At 38.9% G+C, this 10,640-nt stretch overlaps 1 protein-coding gene across 1 annotated transcript in view; it reads left to right on the top strand.

The window, feature by feature from the left end:
* The window catches only part of THOC2 (THO complex 2), a 44,676-nt gene extending 36,451 nt beyond the window's left edge, over positions 1-8,225 (top strand). Inside the window, exons 33-38 of the mRNA XM_017743122.1 lie at positions 3,544-3,681; positions 4,032-4,101; positions 4,180-4,337; positions 4,978-5,054; positions 5,156-5,203; positions 7,371-8,225. Of these exons, the coding sequence (XP_017598611.1) occupies positions 3,544-3,681; positions 4,032-4,101; positions 4,180-4,337; positions 4,978-5,054; positions 5,156-5,183 (471 nt within the window). The 3' untranslated portion in view covers positions 5,184-5,203; positions 7,371-8,225. The remainder of the gene's footprint in view (positions 1-3,543; positions 3,682-4,031; positions 4,102-4,179; positions 4,338-4,977; positions 5,055-5,155; positions 5,204-7,370) is intronic.
* Positions 8,226-10,640: the final 2,415 nt, after the last annotated feature.

Below are 10,640 nucleotides of genomic sequence, written 5' to 3'. Positions count from 1 at the left end.
CTCTTTCCCCTTACCACTGTATTAATGTTCTAGTACTATAGTATTGTGTTTCTAAGTATCACAGACAACCTCCTGAATTATCATCATCTTTGTGTATTTACTTCCTGTAAATGCACTTCAGCTTCATTATCTTAGGAGAAGCGATACTAAAGAATGCTCTCAGGAGTTCATAGAATCCCAGATTGGAAGGGACCTCAAGGATCAGCTGGTCCAGCCTTTCTTGGCAAAAACATGGTGTAGGCAAGATGGCCCAGCACCCCGTCCAGCCAGATCTTATACGTGTCCAGTGTTGGGGAATCCATCACTTCCCTGAGGAGATGCTCCGATGGCTGATTGTTCTTGGTGTGAAGCGTTTCCCTCTTGTGTCCAGTTGGAATCCTCCCATGAGTAACTTGTATCCATTACCCATTATTTTTCCGTGTGACTGCTTGTTAAAAGGGCATGTCTCTTGGTAGCCACCCTTTAAGTACTGGGATGTGGTGATGAGGTCTCCCCTAAGCCTCCTCTTCCCATGTTCTCCCTGCCTTCCCTCTCGTGTCAGGCTGCCCAAGTCTTGGATCAGCCTTTGTGGCCCTTCTCTGGACCATCTCCAGCCTGTCCATATCTCTTTTGTATAGCAGGGACCAAAACTGAACACAGTGTTCCTGGTGTGGCCTAACAAGCACTTGGAATATAGTATTTTAGACAGATTCTGTAACTATTTTTTTGTTACACATTGTAACTGTTGTAGAGTAATAGTCACAGCCACTGCACACCCGCTGATACATCAGGGGATGTGACTGATGGGAATTGGATCAAATCTTCTAAAGTTGCTGTTAAAGTCTTTGGTTACACACTCAGTTCCAGTGTGTAACTAAACTGCACAAAGATTTATCACTTGGAAAATGCTGACCATTTGGATTTTTTGGATACTTTTTGGGTTTACTAGGATTCACTTACTTTAAAAATGTGTTACGGATTTCCATTTTCTATTCTGTATTTACACTGTTGGTTTAGTTGTAGCTAGCTTTGTACAAAGTGTTCAGAACACTTTGCATGTTTTAAATCAAAATAGCTGTGATTCTGTAATGGACACTTGCTGATGGATTTTTTTTTTTTTAATTGAATCTTCCAATACCAACTGTATGTGCTTATAGGGATAGTGTATATGGGAAACATCCTTTAGTCTTACCACTGATGAAATTACAGTGTCTGTAGATTGAATCCAGATACTCTTATAAATCATCATCATCGTCATCATCATATCTTGTATATTTAATTTTTTTTAATTAGAGAACTATAGTATTTGTCTTGAGCTCACCTCTGCATGAAGGGTGGTATATGGGAATCTGTAAAATCTCACTTTTCCCTTTCTTACTATATGAGTCAAGATTCAGGTGGTTAATTGAAAATGTGCTTATGTTTTCATTACTTAAGCTAAAGTTTTATATAAAAATATTTCTTTTACTTATTAGCACATTGATTTAATTAAGCAGGCAGTGAAGCTATTTGTAATTAAATTATCAGCGAACAGCTTTATTTTTCTAGTTAATTTGAAAAGTTGTTTTTTAGAGTTAACTATAATGTGTTTGTGTAGACTTAGCTGGAAGTGTATTGCAGTTGTGTGACCTTTTAATGGATTTATTCTTCAAGTGTTTGGGGGATGGGGGGGTGTCCAACCCGTTCCTTCCTTTTCTAAATGCTATTTTCTAATCTTTCTGACTTAATAAACTAATCTTCACTCTTCAGTGCCGTTCTAACAGACTTAAAGCACTTCATGACAATGTTCCCTGTACATGGTGTAAGACAAGTTAAATGTTCTTCTTTACTTCCATGTACTTGTTTGGGAAAGGGATGGGATGTTCAGAAACCTGTAAGATTTATGAGTTCAGCTTCCACTGAAAGTTAAAAGTCTAGTGCTGTTGTCTGCTTACAGACTTTTTTTATTCCTGACTTGGCTCAGTTTCTGGAGCCAGACAATGGAAATACAGGTTTACACTGCAGGTGAAATAAATGGTGCCAGACTTGAATTAGGTTTTTTCTTTCTTTGGCATTTGTCCAAGTTACAAACCACACAGAAGCACCCAAAATTTAATGTGGTGTCAGATGCAGCATTTCTAGAAGCATGTCTTTCTGGTAAAGGTGGGGAAGGATGGATGTAGTTTTCCAAAACCCTGCATTGGAATGGTAGAGGAGCAGCGCAATCTGTTGTGAACAGCCATGAGAACACAAGAAATGGAATAGGAGAAAGAAGAGCTATGAGTTTGCTTTCTCCTGTGGAAAGCGGCTCTAGACGACTGAATGGGGCTGTTTAGAAAAAATATATTTGCGTGTCATTGTCAGCAAAGAAGAGAGCAGGGGTAAATTTACTTGTGGAATGGCACTGTAGGAAATGGAATAAGAAAAGAGGAATGAGGGAAAAGAGCAAAAAGAAATGTCTAGTGAAAGAAGTATTGAAAGTTCAGTCTCTGTTGTAGGATAATAAAATTCTAGTGCAATAATAAAAGGAAAGAGACCTAAGTTTTGTCAGTGTGACTTTTAACACAGGTTCACTAACATCAGGTTTTGGTAAGTTAAATGTTTACTGAAACTGGAGAAGGACAGGATTAATTAAATTTTGGAAGTTGTTTGAAACACTAATTGGTTTGGTTCAAGTGATATCTTGATTGTTTTAAACTAATCTTCCACTTACCTCTTTTGTTGGTGTCCTTTTAAGTAAGATGTCTCTCTAAAAAGAAATACAGAGAACATTTTAATAAAGATACTTTTGCCCCCAAATAAAATTGTTAACTTACAGAACTGGGGGAAGATTGAAGTGTACTGATTTAAATCTGTGTGCTGGTGTAGCTTAAATACCAAGGGAAGTGGTTTTAATTTAAAACTTGCTCTTAATATTTCTTAGATCTAACTATATAATTGTATTTAAAAAGACAGATATAGTTACTGTACTGTATCCATTTTTATGTAACACATGCATTACGTGTTTTATGGAGCTTACCAGAATTGTTTAGAAGAGACAGTGGAATAACTATCTAGAATACATTACAGAAAAAAACAATTCTATGTTCAGCTGTTTTTTCTCATTTGAAGGTTAGAAATTAGATTTAAAGACACATTATTCAAAGTATTGTCTTAAATACTTTGTCGATAAAGATTATTCTTTAAAAATAAGTTATAGCTTGTTTAAGCAGGTGATTCCATTCATTTATTCCAGGCATGATTAGAGGTGTTGAGTCCGTTAACCTTCATACCCTGTTCCTGTAGCCCGTGTGTCTGATTTGTGTTCATGCATCCAACTGGTCCTGGTGAACGGTGTTGTGTGTATTTAATATAAATGTCTCAGTAAAGAGAAAATATTCTTGAATTTCCAGTGTTGAGTAAATAAGCTGTAGGTTAAATTTTAGGTGACGAGTTTGAACGTGTCTTTAATCACTCTTTGTTTTGCTAATAAAGTATTTATGTTTAATATTTGAGCTAGATCTGGTATGTTAGAATAAGACTTCTTTTTGTTTACACATATAGGAATACATATTAATACTTGGTGATGTTGACTTAATTTAACAGCACTACGTAAACCACACTACTCCAACACTGTCCAAGAGTAAGGAGAGAGAAGTGGAGAAGAAAGATTTGGACAAGTCAAGGGAAAGATCCAGAGAGAGAGAGAAGAAAGATGAAAAGGACAGGAAAGATCGAAAAAGGGTTGGTGACATTTTTAATGAACTGGTTTAGACAGTTGGTTTATGTGCTTGGAAAGCTTTCTGTTCTAAGCCCTTGAAGTAATAATTGGCTGTACAGCCCATCTGAGCACAAGTGATCTCTATCAGAGGTGGCATTTTTGTTCTGTTACTCTTTCAAAGGTCGGTTTGCAGTAAGGCATTCAAACCTCTTCACCCTCCAGACCAGTCTCAAGAAACTTCACACGAGATGTAACACCTCAGTTACATCCTAATTATTCAAAAACTAGTTCTCCAAAATAAGAATATAAGCAGGTGCTACTTCAGGAGTATGTTTTAGTCTGCTAACATCTGCATAATTGTATTTGGTGCCAGGATCATTCAAACAGTGACCGAGAGGTACCGCAGGATTCAACTAAACGACGCAAAGAGGAAAACGGCACAAGTACGTATTTTACTTTTTGTGCGTGTATTTGTCAGGCTTTTACTTGTTGTGAATTACAACTTTCTGTTCTGTTTTTAGCTGGTTCTTCAAAACACAGCAAAAGTGAAAGTCCTTCTGATTCCCCTCGCTTAAATGAAAAAGAGAAGGATAAAAACAAATCAAAATCTTCAGGAAAAGAGAAAGGTGATTCAATCAAGGCAGAAAAGATGGAGAAGAGCTCCTCCGGTAGCAAAAAGGTAAAATAAGATGTTCTTCTCTTCCTGATTTGTTTTTGTTGCTGACAGACCAAGCTGATATTTTTTTCCTAAAATTTATTGCTGCTTAATAGCCTAAAGTAAAAAGATATGCTGTGAATGTGTAAGAAAATGCTTTTGAACTTCCGGTATCTTGTAGCTTTAAATATCTCAGCAGTCACTCCTGGGAGGAGCAGGATAGTTTGGAGGACTAGTTCATTTTGGCAGTACCCAGGAAAATTCAGAACTTACACTTTAGGTTCTGAATAATATAAAATATTTGCAGATTACTTTGGTAAGCAAGTAGATGAAAGTAGGCTTAACTTAAATATAAACTAGTCCGTAATTCAGATTTCCACGTGCATGTGTCAGCACAGTTTCTTTTGGTGAAAGCAGGTATGTTGCAGTTATATTTGTATTCAGCAAACAGTAGTTCCCAGTGGCAGCCCTGTGGCTGGCACTTAGCAGAGAACTGGAAAAGAAAGATAAAATAATCTCAGAAATCATAGAAACTGAGCAGTGTCATTTTGAATGATGATATTTTTAGCTGTGTCCAGTTATAACATTAAATATTATGGTCCTCCTAAACATCCTGTACAATGGGTACCACAATAAGCTATTTCCCATATGTATATTTTTAAAGGAATCAAGACATGATAAAGAAAAAGCAGAGAAGAAAGAAAAACGGGACAGTACTGGGGGGAAAGAAGAAAAGAAACAATATCCTTTTAAACATTGACATTTCAGAAAATTTCTGCAAATGAGCTTCCCTTTATTATATGTAGCAAAAGATAAATCTTTTTCCTTAACGCTGAATCTACTCATAAATCTTCAGACAAGCACAGATAATGAAGATTCTTTCAGGCAAGGTAAAAATGTTTGTGGTTTAATTTGTTTGATTCAACGTCTCCTGTGGGCCCTGTTGACTGGTAAAGGATATACAGATAAAACAGCCTGAAATCACCCAGGGTATCAGGGTGGTGTTTTGGGGTTTTTCGGTTGTTTTGTGGGGATTTTTTTTTTTTTTTTTTGGGTCTGATTGTGTTTCACGTTGGGGGGTTTCTATGGGTATGTGTGGGTTCGGGTTGGGGGTTTTTTTTAATTACTATTATTATTTTAAAAATATTATTACTACTATTATTTGCAATTCATTATTACTCCCCTAGGGGAAAAATATTTCCCCATCATCCTCACAGAGATTATACAGATGCTCAGATTTTTTTGGGGGAAAAAAAGTAGAGGCAGGGGATGTGGCACATCAGCAGTGTTTGGAGTGGAGTTGCATCTTCGTTGCTCTTTCCAAGAAAAGTTGCCATACAAAAGCAGAGGTGGATCCTTGTCATTCTGATATTCATCAGTCTGGATAATCTGGGTGTTACTTAATTATATCTTGTCTAATATGTTGCAAACTCAAGTTTTGTATCTTCTTACTTAAACAAAACCAGTAGCTTTTAAACCACAGTGCTACATAGTACAGTTAGCTCAGTGTCTCTGCATAATCTTTTATCTGGTCAGATCTGAGGAGGAAGGAGATAAAGGAAAACTTTGGCATGGAAACATGGACTATTTAAAGAAAGAAAATAAACTTTAGGGTATTTTGAGTAACCCTTATTCAGACTGGATCTTTTGGAAAAATCAATTGTTCTTTGAAGTTGATGGGGCTCTGAATGGTTTGGGCTTTTTTTCAGACCTATGCAACTATGTGGACACTCTTAAGATTTGTTCTATGGGTATGAGGGTAGGAGTTTTTTCTCCTCTGCTTTGAGATATTTTAAGAGTTTTGAAATGTTTTGTTTTCAGTTATTTAGGAAGGAAAATGTCCCAGTGAACTTAAATTAGTTCACCTGATCTATCCAACTTTAGTCAGAGACTGCTATTAATCTTTATGCATAAGACAGGGTACAATTTCACATTTTAAGGAAAAAAAAGAAAAAACAAAATTTGAATGTCTGAGAAAAGTCTCCACTCATGGACTGTGACCTCAGAGCAAAGGGGGCTTATTTCAAAAAGGATCTTGTGTTCCATTTGGTGTCAAGGCTCATTCAGCCACTGCAGTTGAGGGCACATACGTGAAGGGGCTTGGGTAAGAAAGCTTGTGCTGATACAACATGCTCTTTGGTTATAAAAAGGGGGGAGTTCATGTTATTGCTTCTTAGTACTATTTCTTTTTATCTTCTTGAAGTAATGAAAGATACTTCTGTGAACAGTTTCTAAACTGAAAATTATGAGCATTGTCTGGAAAGAATTTGCTGGAATTTTCTAGACTCTTTGTCCTTCATAGCCATTATTGTCTGATCACTGTGGAGCGATCCCAGTTTTTTCCCTATTCTTTTAAATGCTACTTTGGAACAAAAGAAAAAAGGCAGTCTTGGCAGATGAAGTTCATTACTGAGCACTTACAGCTTCCTTAATAATAAAATGTGAAGTTTTGTCTTGACTAGCAATTCAATATAAAGTGAGTATTATCATTAAAATAGTTAAAAAAGCACAACTGTGTTCTGCTGACTGTAAGTAACAAGTGCTCAGGTAAATGTCAGTTGTACCATGAAATTAATGTCCAGCAATGGGCTAAACTGGCACATCTGGCCTGGAACGCTGACAGCACCCCACTGTGTGCATAGTGAAGTGTGAAAAAGTGCTTTTTATAGCAACACAGTTGTGGAATCTCATCCTGTGCTCCTGTTAAATCTTTGATACCGTTCTTCCTAATAATGTACAATGTCTGATTGACTGCATTTATTTCTTGCCTAATTTAGAGATAGTAACATTTTGAGGGGGTTGCACCTCTAAAGGAGTTTATACCTTCTCAAGTGACTACCTGTTTCCTATTTGTATGTTTGAATCAGAGTTTCAGTACTTACAGTGCAGTGCTCATATTAATGTAGTTCTTGCTGTGGAATAGGGTAGAGTTAGGGAATGATAAAAATAGTTTTATTTCCCCCCTCATTCTTTGAGTTGTGAATGGAATAAATACAAAGTTGTGAGATCAGTGTTCATATGAACATCTGATTCTAATTATGTACACCTTCGTTGCAGGTGACACTGAAATGGGAAGATATCCAGCTGTGACCAGAAATGTATTTTCCAGAGTACAGATTGCACAGAAAATTGTGAATGAAGAGGACCCATCTGCATCTCCTTAAATTATTCAGTTCTCTGCTTTATTTCCCCATGCTAAGGACTTAATTGTTAAGTTGTACATTACTGTATTTTTAACTTGTTGCTTAGTTTCTTACACATTTATTTTCAGTACCTGGCTGAAAGTGTTACCTATTCCATATTTTAGCACAATGTGCTGCAAACAAACAGTTGCCATAGTGCAAATGAGGTTTCATGTGTACATAGTTCCACTTTAGTTTGTCGAAAATACTGCCTGAGTTTAGTAATTCTTTAAATTTGAAATTGCATTCTTTTAGATGTTTGAAAACCACAAATAAACAGTTATTGAACCTTTTTGGATTTACCTCATTTAAACTCAGTTTTTATTTATTACTTGGCCTGTTTTTAATATCAGTGACTAAAAAAAACAAAGTTAAGTGGGAGCACTGTTTTCATGCAATGCTTAGGGATTATTTGTATATTGTGTATAAGGTTGACTTGTTTAAAGAAACAATGAATGAACCCTGTCCTATCCCATCCTAAACCTGTGCTCAGTTGTCCCGTCACACCTTTTGTTTGTCATGTTGTTTTTAGATTGATTGGAAATGCTCTCTTCAAAACTGAAATAAATTAAGTTTCAGTTACAGCTACAGGAGCTTTGTATTGCTGAACTTTAGTCTGAAAATTTCACAATGACGTTTTTAAAAAAAAAAAAATTTTTTATCTGCTAAATTCTACCGGTGTAACCTTTTTTCTAAATAAACAATAGTTTTCTCAATGGGTCGTAACTCATTCTCTGTGTGGTCACTTTATTACTTTTATGGATTGTTATGAAAATTGGATGTTAGTTGGAATTGTGGGGGAGGGTGGTTCCTGTCTTTGCTGAGGAGCCCTCTGTACCTGCCCTTTTTTAGATGCCAAGGGCTGGTTGCAGAGTGTGGTGCCTGCTGTGAAGTGACAGATGTGCCACCCTTCTCCAGCGGTTTCCAGGAGCTCAGGGTTTGCCTTCCTGCACTCAGTCAAGTTTACACCTTTCTTTTGAGCCATTTGTCCCTTGTCCAAATGCCATTAAAATCTCGGTTTTGTATCAAATATTAATACTATTAAACATGAGGACTTGTCTCTTAAATATTTTGGGGTTTTGGTTTGTTAGGGTTTTGGTGAGGTATAAAGGGATTTTGATCAAAAATTAAGCATCCCTGATGCTGTATGCTTTCAGTAATCTGGGATTTGGGACAGAGCTGTGTTGTCTTGGTGCATGTATTTGAAATACTAAATATTAAGAAATTGTAGTGCTTGTCGACTTGGTCAGTAAAACTCTCCTGATTAGCTTTGTTCTGATTACTGAGTCAATCATAGAAGATTACAAACCCTGGCCCTGCAGTGGAAGAAAGACACAGACAAATTGGGAAGAGAATCGGGTAAGTTCTACAGCTAATTAGAGGTGAGAAAGAATTACTAAAAAGAAGAGTAACTAAGCTAAATACTCAGGTCGTTTTAATTACTTCATTAGGGCAGTCTAAAATGAAACACGTCTATCAAAGTCACGCTTAGTCCTTGGGCTTTACTGGAGTGTGGATGAGGTGAGGCTTTGGGTGGGGCTGCAGCCACTGGCCTCCTCTGAGCTCAGGCCTGCTACACCTAGGTGGGCAAAGAAGGTCACCACGGGGGTCTCTGAATACAGTGTAATCTCCAAAAACAAGGAGCCCACCTGTCATCCCAGACACGGACGGCAAAGTTGAAACAATAATTTAGAATTCAGCTTGGAGGAAGTGTGTACCTGTCCTGGCAGGAGCGTTTGTCCTCACCCCATACTGCTGGCATGGCAGGGAGCAGTGGGGGTGTTTGCACATCCCTGGAAGCAGTAGTGGGGGAGGAGAAGGCATGTGGGGATGTTACAGTGACCCTGTCATGGGTGTGGCAAGTGCAGACACACCCCCAGCAAACTGCAGCAGTAGAAGCGAAAGATTAAACTTTGTGAAAGCACTTCATGCTATGGCTGGGATAACTTGGATGTCGTCTGCAATGTCCTGATTTCCTGAGAGGGGCCAGAGGAACAGTTTCTGGGCAGCTTCATGCCTGTTGGGAGGGTTTTCTCCCCCAGAGATAGTGCAAAAGACAGCTGGTCCTTCCACTCCTTCTTCCTTATGTGAGTCTCTCCAGAGACTCAGCTGCATTTGTGGAGACAGCAGCGAGGGTTTGGTGATGGGAGTTGTATACAGAGTACAGCCAAGGGGAATCAGTGAGTCCCAGAGAGCTGGAGAAAGCATGGAGAGGTTGTGTACACTGGCACACTCCTTGCCTTCGTGTCCAGGTGGTCAAGAAGGCCAAGGACATCCTGGCTTTTGTCAGCAATAGTGTGGCCAACAGGACCAGGGCAGTGACCATCCTCTGTGCTGGTGAGGCCGCACCTCAAATCCTGTGTCCAGCTCTGGGCCCCTCATGGCAGGAAAGACTTTGAGGTGCTGGAGCCTGTCCAGAGAACGGCAACAGAGCTGGGGAAGGGTCTGGAGCACAGGTCTGAGGAGAAACAGCTGAGGGAGCTGGGATGTTCAGCCTGGAGAAAATGAGGCTTGGGGGGACCTGAGCACTTTCTACCTCTCCCTGGAAAGAGGTTGGTGCCTGGTGGGGGTCAATCTACTCTCCCAGGCAACAAGCAATGGGACAAGAGGAAACAGCCTCAAGTTGTTCCAGGGGAGGTTTAGATTGGATACTATGGAAAAATTCCACACTGCAAGGTTGGTCAGGCATTGGAACAGGCTGTCCAGGGCAGTGGTGAAGTCACCATCCCTGAAGTGTTCAAAAGATATGTGAACATGATGCTTAGAGCCATGGATTAGTGGTGGTCATGGCAGCGCTGGGTTAGGGGTTGAACTCAATGGTAAGTCTTTCCCAACCTAAATGTTTTTATGATTTGAGAAGATTGTGGGGAAGAATAGAGAGGGCTGGGAGGGTGGGCAAGCAGCCCTGCCCTGGCACGGTCCTGGGGAAAACCTGGTACCCAGAACCCATTAATTAAGTGCTGTCTGATGTGATGTTCTAATTGCTGTGTATAATCTGTAGCATCTGTGCTAGGTCACAGCTTCAGCTATTTCATAATAAGGTGTTTTTCCTCAACACTGGCAAACTTCCCTGGTTTAAAGGGCAGGGGAATGTTAAATAAACACCATTTATATTTATTTGCCTCGGATCAAACCACAGCTCTTA

This window comes from Corvus brachyrhynchos, unplaced genomic scaffold, assembly GCF_000691975.1.
Source record: "Corvus brachyrhynchos isolate BGI_N302 unplaced genomic scaffold, ASM69197v1 scaffold398, whole genome shotgun sequence".
NCBI classification, from domain to species: Eukaryota; Metazoa; Chordata; class Aves; order Passeriformes; family Corvidae; genus Corvus; species Corvus brachyrhynchos.
The sequence above is the reverse complement of the archived record's forward strand: the minus strand, read 5'-3'. Positions and strand labels throughout refer to the sequence as shown.